Source organism: Eleginops maclovinus, chromosome 11 (genome assembly GCF_036324505.1).
Source record: "Eleginops maclovinus isolate JMC-PN-2008 ecotype Puerto Natales chromosome 11, JC_Emac_rtc_rv5, whole genome shotgun sequence".
NCBI lineage: Eukaryota > Metazoa > Chordata > Actinopteri > Perciformes > Eleginopidae > Eleginops > Eleginops maclovinus.
Window position 1 is genome coordinate 3,556,146 of NC_086359.1, and position 19,616 is coordinate 3,575,761.

General features: G+C 40.3%; 1 protein-coding gene across 3 annotated transcripts in view; it reads right to left on the reverse strand.

Annotated features, from left to right (window-relative positions):
- Positions 1-19,616, reverse strand: part of clip2 (CAP-GLY domain containing linker protein 2) — a 36,355-nt gene that overhangs the window by 11,878 nt on the left and 4,861 nt on the right. Inside the window, exons 3-9 of one of the 3 annotated variants that reach the window (XM_063896140.1) lie at positions 14,060-14,547; positions 5,939-6,063; positions 4,350-4,563; positions 2,566-2,763; positions 2,364-2,467; positions 1,842-1,902; positions 197-247 (exon numbers count right to left, since the gene is read on the reverse strand). In XM_063896140.1, the coding sequence (XP_063752210.1) occupies positions 197-247; positions 1,842-1,902; positions 2,364-2,467; positions 2,566-2,763; positions 4,350-4,563; positions 5,939-6,063; positions 14,060-14,547 (1,241 nt within the window). Of the gene's footprint in view, positions 1-196; positions 248-1,474; positions 1,580-1,841; positions 1,903-2,363; positions 2,468-2,565; positions 2,764-4,349; positions 4,564-5,938; positions 6,064-14,059; positions 14,548-19,616 lie in introns of all 3 variants that reach the window. The other 2 variants (XM_063896139.1, XM_063896141.1) reach the window with 2 other exon arrangements.

The window sequence follows — 19,616 nt, forward strand, 5'->3', positions numbered from 1 at the left end:
AGTTAATACTTAATTCCTATGAACAGAAGTGTCTTGTTCAGCAATCAGAGTGAGGCACAGCACACAGGGGAAGAGGAGTAAAAAAGAGTCTCTGCAGGATCCGTGTCCCTGACAGCCTCTGAAGTGGAGAATTGAGATAGCTCGGCGGCGGATCAAAGCCAAAACAAGATCACATCTTTCTTTCTTTATTTTTCACCTTGGTTCTCTTACCCAACCTCAAGGATGCTGCATCATGAGAGCCCCTCCCCTGTTGGCAGAAGCAGATTTACTGCATGCGAGTCAAAGCCTTCTGTTACCTTTTGATTCACATTGAAAGCTTGTACAGTTTGATTTGTGATCCTGATGTCAATTATTGAAGAGGCAGCGAGTCGAGGCGGAGTACAGGAAATCCTTTGCTGATGCTAACTGGACCAGAACGTGTCTTGAATCCGGGATGGATCCCATTAACTATTTAGTGCTCTCTCGTGAGTCACTGAAGATGTAACATCCTGGCATCTACAAATGCAGCTGGCAACTGATCTGAGGGACAAGCTTTAAATAAAGAAGGATAAATCATAATGTGAAGCAGCTCCTGCAACAGAAGACATGAAGCTGAAGCTCTGCGTCAGACAGGCATCATCAGTCGAGCCATGATGTGATGATGAAGGACGAAGAGGAGACAGATGAAGGCTTTTTCTCTCACTACGTTGCATGGACAGGGCGTCTAAATCAGACGTATATTTTGAAAGATAAGGGGGGGAACATACTCTATTTTTCTTATTTCAGCAGATTCATAAGAAAGTGCCGAGAGGAAAGTGAGAAAAATGTTGACGATGCATATTCCAAGTTTGATCTAAATTGTTTTCTTTCCTGTGTTTGTGAATTATTCTGTATATGTTGCAGCATTTTTGCACCTCTCTGCTCAATGCCAGCTCATTTAAAACTGCCTAGCTCTAGAACTTCTGATATGGTGCACTTTCAGATTCTTAGTTTTTGTGAATTTATATTTATTTAAGTCTTTATATTAGTTTTTGAATTGTTTTGTTTTCAGATTCTTCTTCTTCCTACTGTGTTTATATCTACCATTTAAGGCCAATTAATTCTATTGTGTGTATATTCAAACATACTTGGCAATAAACAGTGTTATTTGTGTTGTTGTAATACTCATTCTGACCACAAGGGGCTGCTTTGAGCCACTACTCCATATGCTAATTTTATAAAATACCAAAATACTTCGCTTTGGAGTAAAAAGAGAAAGATTCAGAAAAATCCTCCAACTTTTTTGCACTAGGAATTTCTACTCATAAAGACAGTAGAGGACATGATTTAGATCAGACTTGTGGATCATCATCTTTTTGTTCTCAATTTCCTCTCAGATTGACCAATATATCTGTAGTTTGATTGGCTGTGAATCTGGACACCACAGACAGGTGGAGTATGAGTCGATGAGACGCACACGGGCTACAGGCAGAGGGCTCGTGCTTTTTTCTTTTACCCTCCTCTTCTCTACGTCTTTGTGAAGCCCCTCTGCTCTCGACTTTTCGAGGAGCAGACTCTGCTCAAGCTGACGAATGTGGGCACGCTCCAGTTTCCTCTGAGTCTACAGAGAGAGACAAAGAGACAGACAGAGGGAGGAACAACAGACTGAAGGAACAGAAGAAGAACAAGGGTCCAGGCGATGGTAGAGATCGGACTCTGAGGAGAGGCGATGGAGCAGAGGCTGAGGAGAGACGTTTCAGTCTGTCCTGACTTTATCTCTTTCCACGCCATGATATTAAACGGTACGCTGGGTTGAAGCATTTAGAAGTACATATATTCCATTGTTATCAGTGTTCATATGTATTAGCTCTGCTGATAAATACCTCCAGGTCTCCCTTGGTGATGGATTCCTCCTCGACTCTGAACTGGAGATCCTCCACTTTCCTGTAAAAAAAGAATATTTGTAAGAGATGAGGCACAGGGGATAAATAAAGGTGTTTTTTTTACTTGGTAAGATGATATTAATATGATGGGAAATCAACTTCTTATGTTCATACAATATTTTATTATTTTATTTAGTATTTTATTGGACATTTCTGATTTTCTTATAATATTTTTATTTTTTTATTCACCTTGTTCCTTCTTTTTATTTAAATATTAATTTAATTATATTAATTTAATTTATTTATAAAAAGCAATAACTGTCAATAAACCCAATTTCCCCGGCATAAACAAAGTATTTCTGATTCTGATATATACTTAAAGTACTTAAAGGTTATGCAAAATAGACTATTTCAAACTCATGCATATATTATATTATTCATTTATAGTTTTAATGGATATTTCTTTGAGTTGTTTAATGCAAAAGGATTTGGTAATACATGTTTGTAACTCTGTGATGTCACCTTTTCTCTTCTTCCAGCTGATTGGTCAGTTCCAGTTTGTCTTTCTGCGTGCTGGCCAGCAGAGCTCTGACCTGCTGCAGGGCGCCCTCGTTCTCCGACACAAACTGTGGAGAGTAAGAAGCGTTTAGGAGACGGATGGATCAGAGAATAATTTACTCAGTGAGCCCAACAGGAAGTGACATTTATGACCTGAGTGTCGTACCTGCACATGCTGCACCTTGATGACAGTCAGCTCCTTCTCCACCTCGCTGATGTGGCTCTGGGCTTTGGCCATCTCGGCTCGCTCTGCGTCTCTCTCGGCCAGCAGCTGCTCGATGTGCTGCTGCTTCTCCTTCAGAGCCTCCTGCAGCGCGGTGGTGCCCGAGATCTTACGGGCGTAACGGGACGACGTCTCCGTCAGCTGGAAGCAGAGAGGACGAAAAACGTTAGGGATAAGAAGAGGAATGGGAAAGACGTACAGACGTGTATTGGGGCCATTATAAGATATAAATAAAATACAATTGAGTCTCAGTTTATTTTTTCTTGTATTTTTTTTAACTTTATTATCTAAACGAATTTGGATGTTTGTTGGTTTTTTATCTTGATTTTTTAATTAGTTTTTCCTTGAAAATGTATGCTTTATTCTCAATATAATATACACAAAGTTATCCTAATTTTGGGAGTTTATTCGCATTAATTCACCACGTTAATCTCAGAGACTATCCTATTTTTTTGTCGTAAATTTGTGAATTTATAATCTCAGTTTTTTTAATGTATTTTTTTAACTTCATAATTTCATCTATTTTGCCATTTATTTGTGGTAAATTTGTGAGACTTTTCCCACAAGTGAATGACTGACATGTGAGTCTGAAATGTAACTCTTCTGCTGACCACTAGAGGATGCTCTTTGAAAAGATTCCTGTCTGACCTGTGCTCTCAGTCCAATCCAGTAACCTGTTTTTAAACCCAGATCAGTGACAAAGCAGTTGTTAGTGATAAAACACTGTCTAAATTACCTTACATTTTAAATTCATGTTCACATGTTTTAATGGTCATAAATTGTTGCACCTTTATTGTGTTCTGCAGTAATTATTATATCACTGAGTTTCTGTACCTACAAACTGAGGACAGGGACTACTCTCCTACCATTTAACATCCTAGGATATTAAGGAATGAAGGCGAGTCAGATTCTGTGCAGAGATCTGCTGATAGCTCAGACTGGCAGACTCTCTGCTGCCAACAATTAAGCAAAGTAAAGGGGAGGCTTCTCCATCCAAGATCTGGCCTTCAACCAGGAGATAAAATCAATGTGAGAGCCTTATAGTCCCTTTTATTTCAGATTGTTGCTGGACATTACAGAGGTTATTAGTCTTTAAGACACAGAGGGCGAACTCACCCAGGCAGCTTCTGCATAAATGAGAATCTACATACAGTAATTCAATAAGGAGATGCAGAAGAGTTGTCCCCTTTAAATGCAAAGCAGCCTGATCGCAAAAAGAGTCCAATTCAAGTGCTTATAGCCACACAGAGTCCCAGTGAAATGATCAGAGAGTCTGTGGAATCAGAATTGCTTGTATTTTGCAAGAGAGGGAGAAAGGGTATAATTTCAAGCTACATTTTGAGCTACTTTTGTGGCAATTTCTTCCATTTTTAGTCTAATTAATTAAGTTCTTGTAACATATAAGTGGTGACGAATAGTAGTAAAAGAAGCTGAAGTTGAATTACTTGCATGTATTCATTTATTTTAAGGGAACAATTTCAGGAATAGGTGTATAGTATATCATGATCTTGTGGTTTTTAATAATCTTCTTTAATAAATGCCATTTTTAATTGAAATGATTGTAGCGTGATTCTTTGTGGTTTTGTTACACCCCTTATTTTGGGAATTAAAGGTATGCTTATTGCTTCCTTGCCAAGAGTCAGATGAGAATGTTAAATCCAACTCTCAGTAAGAAAGCCAGAAGGATTTTTGAAGTTTGTATTTAATGCACGCCGCCGCTGTCTTACCAGCCCAGTGCGGCTCGGCCGTCCGCCCACAGAGGAGGCCACCGAGCTGACTGAGCTGATGGAGGAGCTGCTGGGGCTGTGGGCCAGAGAGGAGACGCCCATGGCCATCCGCTTGCTCTTCTTGGCCTTGGCCGGGGAGGTGGAGGGGAAGCCGATGCGGATCACTTTGTGGATCGGAGCGAACAGGCCGAACTTGTGAAAACACTGGAAGTATCTGCAGGGAGAGTGGGGGTGGGGGTGGGGGGGGCAGGTTACAGGTATGGAAGAGGGAGGTTGTACACACGGTAACTCACCATCTGTGGCACTTCCTGTTCACTAGAAGCTTCTCTGTTTTGGTTTTGTTTGGATCAGATTTTTCCAAATGAGGCCAAGACATTTTTTTCTGATTATTTTCGAAACATTTGGACTTTTTAATCTTAGAGAATATTTTAGTTTATTTCTTGTAAATGTTTTATTTCGCACTGATTTATTTACTCTTGTGTTTTATCTCACATATGTATGACTTTATAATATCACAGAAAATTCGTTCTTGTGATCAGCTTTAACAAAACGAAGCCGAGAAAATTCATTCAGATTGTTTTCCAAACATTTGAGACTTTATAATCTTTATATTTAATCACACTTCCCCATAAATGTTTTATTTTTTCCTCACACATTTATGACTTTTTAATATCACAGAAAATGCAGGTTTTAATCTTCATTTCTTAACATTTTTTCCTGCAAATATATGACTTTATAATCTTAAAGAATATAATATCTTTGTTTGTTTTTATTAATATTTTGTAAAGTGACTTTGGGTATCTAGAAAAGCTCTATATAAATTGAATGTTTAATTATATATTATTATTATTATTATTATTATTATTATTATTATTATTATTATCAGCTTAATAATAATAATTATTATTATTAAGCAGATTTTATTATTTACAATTTTGTCAAATATTAATTCTTGCTAAAAATTCCCAAAGATTTCCATTTGATTAATTGCATAAATATTTTCTACAACATCTTTACTGACTTTATTTACAGTTTACATGTGTACTCTCTGCACAATGTGCTTTTTATTATACTAATGCCTTCTTATACAAACTTGAACCTTGAATCGTAAACTATTTGGGAATTATATCATGAGAGAAGGATATCTTAGAATAAATATTTATAATAAACAAATAAATGTGTGCTTCCGGATCTTCCATTTGTTTCCCTTTTGGCTAAAGTTGAAGCAACGCTCCAAACATCCCTGCACCAATTTCACAAATGTGGATTCAGTGAGAAGAGTAAATGCAAACCCTGAATATGATAAATGTGATAAATATAAAGCATATAAACTGTGCAGAGCTTCAGTGCGCAGCGGCTAGTGTGTCAGTCGGAGTGATTTCATGGACAAACAGATGAAAGAACAACGCAGGGAACAGATGGAGTTGCAGCCCTCCACTCCATTTCCTTTTAGGGGAAAAGCAAAGGAATTTAGGGGGCTTGAAGTATACATAATGTGTGTGTGTGTGTGTGTGTGTGTGTGTGTGTGTGTGTGTGTGTGTGTGTGTGTGTGTGTGTGTGTGTGTGTGTGTGTGTGTGTGTGTGTGTACCTTGTACCAGCCACTGCCCCGTCATTCTTCCCCAGGGGCTCATCCAGCTCGACACCGCACCACTCCCCTTTGGCAAAGTCTGTCTCCCCCATGTAGCGAATGACTCCCATCTTAGAGCCCCCCACCTGCAGCACAGAGGGGAGAAAAACCCTTTCAGTCAGAACAACATGCAGAAAGAAAAGCATGTCAGGAAGTGGCCCTCAGTGTATATTTTGTAAATTAAGTACATCATTTGTGTACAAGTACATCATTTCCGTACGATAAACTGAAGCTACAGCCAGCAGCCAGTTAGCTTAGCTTAGCACCAACCCTGGAAACAGATACCCTGTCACTGCTTCCATCCAAGAAGAAGTCCCGCGTAGGTTAATCTATGAGCTTCAGAGGTTACACGTGATGAAGACTGGCTAGCCATCTTCCTGTTTTACAATATGTGTGCCAAGCTAAGCTAGCAGGATGATACCGACACACTCATCTTTCTCTCCCTCTTTATCTCTGGCATTTGGCATCAAAAAAGCTAATATTCCACAGAATCCTGCAACTTCTTCCCCTGCTGCTAATGGTCCTGAACATTTTCACCAGGCCTGTGTCTGGAGTCATTTCCTGGTTCACTTTTCTCAGTTTAACACACACTCATTAGTTTATTACACTGTACATGTGCTATGCATTGAGATGTCCTACACTTATTCTGCAGAGAGCATTTAAAAAAAAAAATATGACTCAAGGGGAAAATCATGGAGATATTTCCAGGGTGCCACATAGTCAGGTCTTGCAGCTCTGTTGCATCATAGTGAGAGACGCTGGTTTCCTGTCTGTAAGCCCATCACGCTGCTACAGGGGTCAGCCAGCACGCTACACTGACTGCATAACTGCCTGATGATCACACACATGGTGACCACATGTATGACACACAAGGAGTCATCAACACACACACACTGGATGTCTGACTGTGTAGAGCAAACATGAAATGCCCAACTAAAGATACTACAATATACAATAACGAAAGGCAGCACAAATATCAAACTATTGGCAAAATTCTTTCTATTTCATAAATGTTTTTGACCAAATAATATTTAAGCTTCACTTTTTCCAGAGCTTTAATGATTAGTTGAGTGATAGCAAAATAATTGTTGATTATTTTGTCATTTTTCATGTATAGAAAGGGCAGGAAATGCTGTTTTCAGCCTTTTAAATATGCACATATTAAAGTAAATATTCTTATTTATTGACAAAACAACACATTTAAAAGACCTATCCTTGAACTTTGATTACCTTGGACTTTTTATACTTAACATTTTGTATTTAAAAAAAAGTGCAGACATTCTTCATCTACATTACTGTAATCCCATGTTCAGGCAAATGTCAAATGAGTATGCGGAGAATGCACACAATGTTGGTGCAGATGTTTCCTCGCCACATCTGCATTTCACATTTCTGAACATCAATTTAAATTTAGCAACCATGCCTTTCCAAAACCAATGTCCCATATATGAAAACACTCAATACTCGATTTAAGTGGAACTGGCCAAAACAAAACAGGGTGTGATAAGCCTCTCTTAATTTTCCCTTTGTCGAGTTAATATCCCTCTCCACTGTGGCCAGACACCAGGAGCGCTGCAGGACGCACTCGGGTGTCAGGAGATATTAAAGTGAGCCGGTTTGCTGTTAGCGCAAGTCTGCAGTGTCTCAGTGACTCAGCGTCAAAGTGCCAGCTGCAGACAGACACCCACCAGTCACACATAAAAGCTGCACTTTAAAAGAGCTAAAACCAAACTTATTTTCGGGGTATCTGAGGCTTAAAATAAAAAGGATGTAATCTGTCATTCTTGGTGATTTCCTTGTGACTCCAAATGGAGAACGTACATTAATACTTAATATTCTGATGGTGTGGTTGCTGTGCTAGCGGCATGGCTCTAGGGCTGGGTAGCCGCCATCAATTCCGACATACCCCCATTCCGACATTGACGTCTAATTGTCGAAGTGGAAGCAGTTCCATTGTTTTCAAAGCTCCCACCACTCCGACAAAAAAAACGTCCCGTCATTCCGACATTAGGGCCATTAATGTAATAAGGGAAATGGGTCCTATCTTGCAGTAGCCTATTTGCTTGCGTGCTTTCTGTAGTCCGTGTGTAAAAAAAACATGAAATCTTATGAAAGCATTCTACACTATTAATGTATGGGGTGATGCAATCCGTGCAGCCAGGGTTCGGGTGAGTGAAATTAGGGGGAAACTTGGCTTGGTGTCAATTCCTCTAATGCTGACGTTTTAAATAAATCTGCTCCAATACCTTGATACCTTGACACACACTCGGAGACAGTAAAAAAAAGTCCTAGCTGCAAAGCGTGTTTTGATGTGCTCTCGTTGCTCTCCTGCACACAATTGCGTGCGTGCCAAGCAGTCGGCCTAATACACGAGTCCTGTTTTACAGAACAAATAGCCACCTGGCACCTGCGTTGCAGTTTAGCTCGTAATAGCCTACTGTATGTAGAAAATAGAATTATCACTAGGCCAAAACTGTGTACTGATTCAAAGGATGTTTTCTCCTCCAGTAAACTGCATAAGTATGTAGTTGTAAGCGGGTGGTTTGAGCGCAAGACGATGGGGGGCGGGGTCCCGCCCGCCTGCCGGCCTAGACGTTGCAACACACCTGTGTTGCATCTGTTGATTGGGAATGGTGGATGGGTGGGTGCTGGGAATATAATGGGTATGTTTGTGGTGAGACAGCAGGGCAGGGAAAGGAGATACGATTGAGCTCCACGCCAGAGCTGCCGTGCCAGGACGTGGGTGAGTTTTGTATTGTATCCGTCGTAAGTTGAGATCAGCCTAAGAGATAAAGATTGTTGCGTGTTGCGATTACTGGTCTTTTGACTCCGTTATGCCCCACTTTCGGCGGCCGAGGCGAGGAGGCCAGCGTATCAGGTAGTATTGTGGTGTCTTTCTGTTTTCCGGGGAATTGGCTTCCCCGGCGGGTTTCTCTGTGTATGTGTGCATGTGTGCGCGAATGAGCGGGGAGAAGAGCAAGCTCATTTGACGTGCGAGATCTGTACAGAGGAATAGGAGGGGATAGCCTTGGCTTGCTGTGCTATTGGGTTGCTGTGGATGCCTTCTGACTTTTGATGTCTTTTAACACTGGATTTGAGATTATGATTAATTTAACGTGTTTTATCTGATTGTACTTTGCACATTTGAAACGGCTATGAATTTATTGTATTTATTGCTAACTTATCCATCGTCATTCCCTGTGTTTATTTCCTGCCTGTTATTTATACAACTATTTATAGCACGTAGCACTTAACATTTGTGTGATGTCATGTTTGGGCCATTGCTCTCTTCCCCATGTGCCTTGAAAATAATGAGAAATAAAAGTCTTTGCCTTTTCATAAGAAATTGTGCGTGTGATTGATTCAGTGCCCAGATAACTCTGTCCTGATGAGGTAACCTGCAGGGGGCAGCATTTAGGCTGCATTATAGCCCCTTTACATAGTGGCTAGGCTCTGGGTTATGTGTCATTGTTTCTATTCTCACGTCGTAGCCTATCAAACATTTCATGTTTATCAAGACAAAAAATGCCCCTTATGAGGAGGAAATAATTCAAATGAAATTGTTTTCTAACGAAAAAGACCAAACTTAGGCTTCTAGAGCTCTACTGAAGCACTTCTTAATTTAAAAAAAATGTAGGCTATTAAATGTAGGCCGCAATTTAGGACAGGCCGGCTCGTTTTGGTCACAGTGCATTTGCCTGAAGCTCTATGGGCTGCACACAGTTTTTTAGTGCAAACTAGACGACCATTGTATAGCAGTGCCTAATGATTCTGGAATTCACTTTGCTGCTGCTGTAGCTCATACTTTGCGGCAGTTCGCTATTGCTTTCGGTTTGAGATCCAGTGAGGGCCACCCAACAAATTATGCCACACAACTTTTGTTGAGTTGTAGTAACAAAAACAAATGATTTAAAAAAATATATTAGATAGGCCTATGTTAGCAAATTGGACCAGACAGAGTTTGCTATGTTGCGCCGGTTTAACTTTGCTGGTGAGAAAGCATCACACAATCAAGATAACCAACGTAAAACACAACTGATGGACTTTGAGGGCAAGCGACTGGTAGCGACGTGTCGGCATATAGGCTAGGCTACTATAATACTACTACTAATAATAATAATAATAATAAACTTTATTTATACAGCGCTTTTCTTGAACAGAATCACAAAGTGCTTTACAGATAAAATAAACAAAATAGCAACAACAACAACAACAAAAAGGGTTAATACAAAATAAACAATGACAAAATTAAACTTATTTAAACCCTTCAAAAGCTTTGCGGTATAAATGAGTCTTAAGGAGAGACTTAAAATGTGTGACAGAATCTGCCAACCTTAGTTCCTCAGGCAATTCATTCCATAATTTTGGAGCTAAGACGGAAAAAGACCGGTCTCCTTTACTTGCAAGGCGGGACTCAGGGATGGTTAATAAGCCTGCCTGCAGACCTCAATGTACGGGTAGGACGATAGGGCACTAACAAGTCTGAAATGTAATTGGGGGAAAGGTCATGAAGAGCTTTAAAAGTTAAAAGAAGAATTTTAAAATTAATTCTCCAGATTGGGAGCCAGTGAAGTGCTGCTAGGATATGTGTTCACACCTTTTAGTCCTAATGAATGATGATGGGTAGCGGGCGGGTGTGGATATCAATTGTTGAAAAAAAAAAAAGCATTGCCTCGGGTGGATGGCGGGTGGATTATTGATAGCTGCGGGTGCAGATGACATTAGGCTCATCCGTGGTTCTCAGGATGTTGGAATTTGATACAGGAACCGTGAAGATAAATTGAATAAAAAAAATAAAAAAAATAATAGGACTGTCGGAATGGCGGTACTAAAATATGTCTGATATCGGATGTTCCATGTCGGAATAGCAGCATGTCTGACAAATAGCATGTCGAAGTGGCAGGATGTCGGACTGGGGGCATGTAACCCTAGGGCTGACGGTCTGTTGCCCAGACGGAAATAAAACAGGATAACTAAACTCCTGCTTCCAAAACAAGTGGTGATGGCTTGCACACCAAAGTTTATTCAAATTATTTTTTTAAAACCTAGAAACCCCGGAAGAACCAATGATATTCCCATCATTGGAGGACTTGCTGTATTTTGTGTTTAATGGTTACTAGCAAAAGTTAGCATGCTAACACACGCTAATGCTTACCATCAGCATGTTAGCTAGCAAATACTAGCATATGATCTAAGAACATCATATATCCCGTAAGTGTATTAGCTTTAGATAAGCCAAAACTTGCAAAGCCCTTCAACTCTTTATTACAATATATTCTAATGGCTAAATTGCATTTGAAAAAGGTGGGTTTTTATAGCTGCTTCACGTCAGCATGTTAGCATTGCAGTAGTTAGCATGATAGCATAAAGCTGCTAATGCTAAATGCTGCTGTGCCCAAAGCTTCATAAGGTAAAAAACCCAAAAGGATAGACACGTAGCCTTTATGCTTTAAGGAAGAAGGATTCTTATCCAAATGTTGTTTTGAAAGTGATTGTAAGGGAATGAGCATGTAATGAAACAGAATCATTAAGTAATATTTTGCTTGGTTGAATCATATTTTTTACAGCCCTAACCACATGACGCTACATTTCAAAAGGGATTCATTATCTTATTCAGTTTGAGAGCATCATTTAGACTCAATGTACACCCGAATGATGCCGTTACAACTGTGCATGCACTATTTTATCAACTAGAGGCCATTTGAGTGGCTTGCAAACGATCCAGATAAACACCAGCCGAATCACCAGCAACCCACTGAAAGAGAACAGGCTAGCAGCGGCCGCAGCAGAGAGCCACTTCCTGTTGGCGCCCACACATCAAACAGGGACATTCATCATGTGTTTAGCTCTGAGGTTGTCTTTCCTTCTGGAAACATTCCTGCACTTCTTTCTCTGAAATATTCCGAGAAACTGGCTCTTTAGGCAATCTCTGGACGGCTGATGTTTAGCCACTAACATCAGCAACGTTTAACCTCGATAAGTGCCAGAAAGGCCTCCAGTTTAGGTCTTATAGCGCTGCTAACATATGGAGAAAATCATGGGTATGATTATGATTTTATCATGAATATTTAAGATAATTACTCATTGACTTTGCTTACATTATTTACAGATTTTTTAAAAACTCATTACAGTGCATTTTCTTGAAATTTTAAAAGGGTTCATCTACAAAACATAAAAAAATGAATGTGAAAAAGTGTAATAAATTAAATTAAAATGGTTTAATATATAAACACACATTTAAATAAATAACATAAAAATAACACATCTTAAAAAAACATCTACTGCATCGTATCCTACTAAAAAAGCAAATATTCAATATATAAAATAATATTTAAAAATGTAATTATACCAAAATAAATAATCATAATGTCACAGGGCACTAACCCCTACCCCTTACCCAACCTACTGAAAGCAAATCTATACAAATAATACTATAGAACATTAATTTAGACCAAAAATAAACAACATTAAATATGTCATAGAGCGCTGTTGAAAAATACAAGCTAATTTAATAATAATGATGACTTCTACTCCTGCTAATATCCCAGAATCAAGCCCCGAGTGGAGGTCTTTTCTTTACGTCCACAGAGTGTAATCTAAGATCCTCATTTTTCCTCGTTCCACAGAAAATGTTTGCGGCAGTGATTTATTTCCAGCGGCGGAGGAGGCCGTGTCACACCGGGATAGATTACAGAGAGAGGTTAAGGGAAAAAAGATGGATCCTCTGATCAATGTGTCAGCAGCAGGCTCTCCTCTCCTAAGTGCTGAAAGTAATCCGGAGTGATTTGCATTATTGACCTGGAGGAGGAAGCCTTCTCCCTGATCTGATGTAACCCTCCCCTGTGCCCCAGGGCCAGTGAAAATCAAGTGGAGTCAATAAGAAAATAAACAAAAAACAGATGAAAATGCTCTTCCTGCTGAGGTTTACTTTGACTCAATCTTCACTTCATTGCAACCATCTTTTATTTGTTTAGGTAGAAGCTAAATGGATGAGTTGTAGTGATAAACAGAATCAGGATTTCCTACTGGATGCGTCACTACGTAAATGCATCTTCACTGAGGGCTTCATAAAACTGGTAATACCCATCCTGTGGGACTCATCGTTTACTTTAAACCCCTGGATTGGATTTCTCTCAATTTTCTACAGAAAAATCTACTTAAAGATTTTAAATTGTGATAACAAGTTTGGAAATTATTTATATTCAATAACACCCTATTTTAATGTTACAGGATGAGTTGTACATATTAGGGTTTAGTCTAAAGGTAACCCCTGTTACTGTCAGTGCGCCCTCAAACGAAAATGCAGATTTTCCCCTTAAAATGTTAAAGTGTTGCCAGAAAACCATATCTCTGTTGGTCAGAAAGGGTTTAATGAGTCCAGAGATATGAAGATGGTGTCAGATGTCTGGTCAGACGGCAGAGACAGCTTAAGGAGAATAAATAGGGGATGGATGTCAGGTGGGTCTGCCGGGGGACGAGTGGCAGGCAGCAGGCTGACACTGAGACTGAGATTTCTGATCCTTTCTTTTACTCTCCTTTTTTCTGGAGAGGAAGTAAAGAACCAGAACTCTGGATTTATTTGTTGTTTAAGGTGCAATATATGACTCAGCAGCTTTAAGACATGAAGGAACTATTATTTTCCACTTTGCTCTGATGCAGGATTTTGAGGAAAGTGGGCGGGGCTTAATTTGACAGGAAGTGAGGGATCTGCTTGGGGATCTCTTTAAATTTCTTCTTATTATCTTCTTATTTTTTGCTAAATGTAATGGTGTCACAATGGACACCTCTATTGATGATTATTGAGATATTTGTAATAATAATAGATGTGTAAATTATAAATAAACAGACTGATGATGCTACAGTACATATAAGCGTTTTTCCAAAGTTTGATTTAGAATTTACAATAAAAAAAATCTAAATTTATCCTTTTTTTTTGCTGATGTCATTTAAATTTGGTAGGAATATTAAACCATATTTGTTGATTATCCATTTCCACAATAATTTGATATGCCAGAGATGTTTTAACCATGATACAAACACTAGATGGCAAAACCCTTCATCCTCCATGCCATCATGACTCACCAGAACCCGGTCTCCGACTCTCAGATCCTTATCCCCTCCTTTCTTCACCGAGCCGCTGTCGGACATGTTGGACCCCGACTCGTTGCCCGTCTTCACGGCGCTGTTGAGCAGACCCTCCCTCAGGGGCATCACCACCCTCTGGCTGGCGGGGACTCCGTTGCCCCCCTGGTTCTGGGAGTCGATGGAGTGGCTGTCGCTGCCCTCTCCCGCCTGCTGCCGGTTGAGCTTGGAGGGTCTGGTGAAGATGCCCTGCAGCGGCTGGCACTCGAAGTACCGCACACCGCCCACTGACCCGTCGTTCTTGCCAACTAGGTCGTTGAGAATCACGCCGGCCCACTGTCCCGGGGCGAACTGGGTCTCCCCGAGGTAGGCGATGACTCCCAGCTTCACACCGTTCACCCACACCGTCTCCCCCACCGTGTAGTCCCCCAGAACATCGTCGCCCTCTTCGGAGATTTTAGTCGGTGTGGTGGGTTTCAGGGGAGTATCTGCAGAAAGAACGACAACATGATATATGATTATTAGTCAAGATGAAGAGCGGGGAAACATTGTGATAGAAAAGCAGGTAAAAGAGGCCAGACACAGTGGGATGCAAATTGCGATCATTATGATTGATATTAGAAGGGATTATAATTGTTGTATTATTGTTCACATAATCATCAAAAATGATCATGGTCTGAATTAATTTGAAAGAATTTGTACCAAACAAGGAGGTTTTCTTAAGTCTGAAGGCTGGGACTAAATATGTTCAAATACTTTTCCTATATTTGACCAAATATTACACTTACTGCTAATTGGATATTGCATTAGCTCATAATGCTAACATGTTGAACAGCTGTGCAGCCCTAATGGACACTAAAATAAATAAAAATAATGCAATAAAATGTGCAAGGACATGAAATCAGCACTTCCTCTTCACCAAAAACCTCGTCATTTGATAAGATACGATAATCCTTTATTTACTCCATGGGGAAAATTTAGGTGTTATATCGGAAACAGAATAAGAGTTAAACACATTGTATAGCAATTATTAGAATTAGATAATTTGAAATAAAAATAAAAATGAACTGGCATTAGAGAAAACACACACACATGTATATACACATATATACAGCTGACTATGAAGATAAATAATATATAAACTAAAGAGTAACATAAGAGTAAAACCCCTGGTGTGCATGAATACAGACACAAGTGAAGATTATTAAATATATATCCATGTTCTGGTGCAATGATCGTGTACATATAGTAAATAGGACTTTCTCTGTACGTAGACTTGGGGGTCAAGTTGTAAACAGTGCACTCATTGTGAGATCATCCTCCAGAAGAACTGCCATCACACTATTCATCCGTCTGATTGCGTCACAAAAAAATAAACGAGACAGAGAGAAACACGCCTGTGTTTCAGCATCCAGTGCAAGATTATGTGTTCCTCTAATTCCTCCTGAAAGTGGGTCAGAGAGTCGAGGTCTGTGATTAACCCCGCCATGCAGCACTGATGCCGCCTGTTAGACATGAGCTGGTTTCATTTATGTCTTTCCACAGCAGCCTGTAAACTGAGCAGGCCTCCATTAGCACACAGTCTACTGCTCCATGCTGCCGGGAAGAGTGTGTGGTGTGTGTGTGTGTGTGTGTGTGTGTGTGTGTGTGTGTGTGTGTGTGTGTGTGTGTGTGTGTATGTGCAGGGCCGTCTCCCGACACCCTGAGAGAGGGCCCGGGGCTCTTCGGACGCCAATGACTCTGCTTTATGCCTCAATTGCTCCCATATGTTGTGATGCGAGACACATCCGGCACATCTTTGAGGTTTTCACTTGATGATGATACAGTTTTTAGGAACGTGAGGTTGATTTTGGGGAAAACCAAGATGCTTTCTCTCAATATATCCGCAGAATGTTGTAAGATTTAAGTAAATTGTCCATTCGCTTTGGTCTGAATCAGGTCAAATGTGTGTCGTTTGTTGATCATCAATTTATCAGCGGACTAAAAGGTATTGATGGTCAGAGCGTGGGAGTGCTCAGGTCGCTCATTGATCTGTAGTAATGTGTCAAAATGATTATCGCCCAGAGCCAACAGACATAACGCATCGATCATCAGCCATCAGTCAGCCTGTGTTTGACCCACAAAAGACAACTGGATAAATAAAGTAAGTCTAATATGATAAACTTATTATGTGGGAGCATTTTTGTACAAGAATCAGTTTCCATCCCAACGTAACACAACGGTGACAGGGCCACAGTTTTCAGTATTGCAATAATACACTGATGTCTTTACCGGAGAAAATGCAGTCTCGGGTTTCTGTTAATGCTACCCAAACATTTCCTACTGCTGCAACATTTTCACAAGAAACCTGAGTTGACTTTTATTAGGAAGCACTCACAGGAAATGCACGTGTTGACCACTATCCTTCATCAAAACGCTCATTTTTGGCCTTTTATTGACAGCAGAGGAGTTTGAAAGTTTGAGTTTCTAAGCAGTTGACCAATCGGAGCAGACTGGGCTCTGGTTTCAGACAGAGGGTGAAAAGGGGTGCTGCAGCACAGGCAGTATGAGAGAAATAAAGAGCTTTTTGAACATTAAAGCATGGAGACATGTCCCAGGAGAGGAATTAAATACAGATATGAGCCTGTAAGTGAGCAGAATGCGGCCCTTTGAATAACTATTTGAATGCAGAACACTGATGTGAAGTAACTCCCTGTAAGCTGTGCCCACCTTCATGCACACTGAGGGCAAAGGAGACATATAATTATTTTAGTTGTAATGGAAACACACAGGATACACCATGTGACCCTGGCAGCAGACCCATGATTTTGGGTTGCCGCGGCAACAGCAGAGCGAGGGCAGAAGGATCCTGGGCCGAGAGGGAAGAGAGAGGAAACACAAACCCTCACTTTCACTATTGTGCTCGGCCTCCTCCCACCACCCTCTGAATCCCACTATTCATCCGCTGCACACAATGAGACCTCCACAGCTTCCTCCCTCCTCCCCCAATTATCCCCCCAGCTCTCCCTACTTTGGTCACACACACACACACACACCCACACACACACACACACACCTCGTCTCTTTAACTCTTCCTTTTTATGATCTCCTCTCACAATGGCTGTATCATCTTGCTCTTTTGTTTTAAATTGGACTCGTGGAGGCTGATACTGTCCGAGCAGCAGATGGACGGAGCCGAGCTTCAATGTCCCTTACTTCTGATTCATTTGCTGCCTTCACATGTGCTCTGTGTGTGTGTGTGTGTGTGTGTGTGTGTGTGTGTGTGTGTGTGTGTGTGTGTGTGTGTGTGTGTGTGTGTGTGTGTGTGTGTGTGTGTGTGTGTGTGTGAGTGTAAGGGTCATATCCTTCATTTAACGAGAAAAAATCCACAAGTTTAATACGTTTTCTATGACCTCAAGTTGGTTTTCTTTAATGAAAATCCCTTAAATTTACTTGGTTATCATCCTCAAGTCACTTAGATTGAATTCTTTATGCTGAACAGAATTGTAGTTTGCATCTTTTTGTGACATCTTTAGTGTTGCAACGATTTCTACTTTGATTATCCTTGTGAAGTCAAAAACAATGCACTTTGAAGACTCTTAAATATAGGACGTTTCTGCCTTTTTGTATATCACATTACAGTGAATATATTTGGGTTTCAGACTGACATTAAAGCACCTTTAAAGACATCCACTTGGCCTTAGAAATAGCTCCATTATTCTGTGAATGAATTTACATTTCAGAACATCATTTATAAGGACTTTACTTTACTGCTACCATTTAACAACTGAAACAACTACTATGGACACACCCAAAGGACTGAACATCAGAGGAAGCTGTGGTGGTTCTGAGTTTGTTTAACGAAGGAGCTCTCCCTTTAATATCACTGGGTGTGTCTGGGCATGGTGGGTAACTCTGCAAATAAAGGAGCAGCACTGATTTACTGTCGGTCAATACTGGATCTGCAGGACGGTGCATCAGTGTGATGAAGCCCCTTAGGTATTTACTCTGACGCTCAGCCTGAAGCACATGTTCCCTTCTGGCTATATGATTTATTTTGCCCTGAAAGCACACTATATACACAATACAAATATTCATAAATGTGGATTTATCCTGGACCATCTGCATGGTATCTACTTTTTTGCGGCAAGCTTTACATTGAAAGCTGCTCTTTATCTTGCACAAGTTCATCGTAAAGCTGCACGAATCAATATTCCTGCACAGAGAAATAAAACTCAACTCCATAGCTCCAGTCTTTAAGATCATTTCATTAAGTTGCATACAACTTCTCAATAAACAAAAGGAACAGCTGTGATTACCTTCTGCAAGCAGGGCTGTAATTCTGAGGTATACTTTTGGTGAGTAGTTTCTGCAGCTCTAAGGTCAACGTCGCGCACAAGCCTTACTGTATGTCCACATTTCAACTGTTTATTTTGGATTTCTGATCAGGATAATGCTTTAATTTAAAGTAATGGTATTGCATAATTCAATTTGTATTTATTCATTTCATATAATTGTGTTCTATCCCTGGTGATGACTTAATTGAATTCATTTTAAACATTTTATGTATTTTAACACACAAAAATAAAACTCAACTGTACAGCTCTACTCTTTTTAGGAGTCTTTAAGATAATTTGATTAGTTGAACGCATGAAACTTTACTGCATGGTTACTGCCTTGTTTCCGGGGAAAAGATGAATATTTGCTTTTACAGATAACTCCTTGCTAACATACTGCATATAGATGAGGGGGAAACATGCCACTGATGTGCTTACAGCTTGTTGTACTGCCATTAGAAAGTAAAACATGATGCAGAGTTGAGGCATAATGACAAGCAATCAAGAGAGTTAGAGGAGTTAGTATTATGGGTACAGTGAGGGCAGGAGTCAGATGCAACTTTCTGCACCTATGACTTTTTGGTTTTTCCAAGGTCACCAGAGAGATGTTGGAGGCAAGGCTCGGTTAATTTCACATAAAAAGCAACTACAGAAAGGATCAGATCCTCTCCTGTATTTGCCCACAGCTTCTCCTCGAGGAGGAACAGTCCTTTAGCTGCAGCAAAGTAAAGTGTGCCAACTCCCAAACACAGAGGCCCATTCTCACAGTCTTCCTGCTAAAGCCAACAAACAGGAGGCTGAGATTTGGAGTACGGGGCCAGGTCAGTGTCGAAGCTATCTGGGGCAGGAAACTATTCCCTCCATCCACGCACTGAGGCATCAACCTTTAATTAGTGCTAATAAGCATGGAGACATGTCACAGTAGAGGTACAAAATACAAATCTGAAAATGAGCAAACAAAGGGAGAATAATATATATCTGTAATGTGAATCTCTTTGGTCTAACACGATGAACAGTAGGGAGATGAAAGCTGCTCTTGATTGTGTGTTTTCATCGTGGATAAACAGATGTAACCCACAGACAGCAGTCACGATAGCACTGCAAGCTAACAGCTGCTAAATGCTACATTAAGGGATTAGCATTGCAAGCTAATGTTCGTGATCAGGTCAGAAGCATTTCAGATATGATTCCAAATGTTCTGCCTTCCACACAGAGACAGAGACACAAAAACAAACATATAA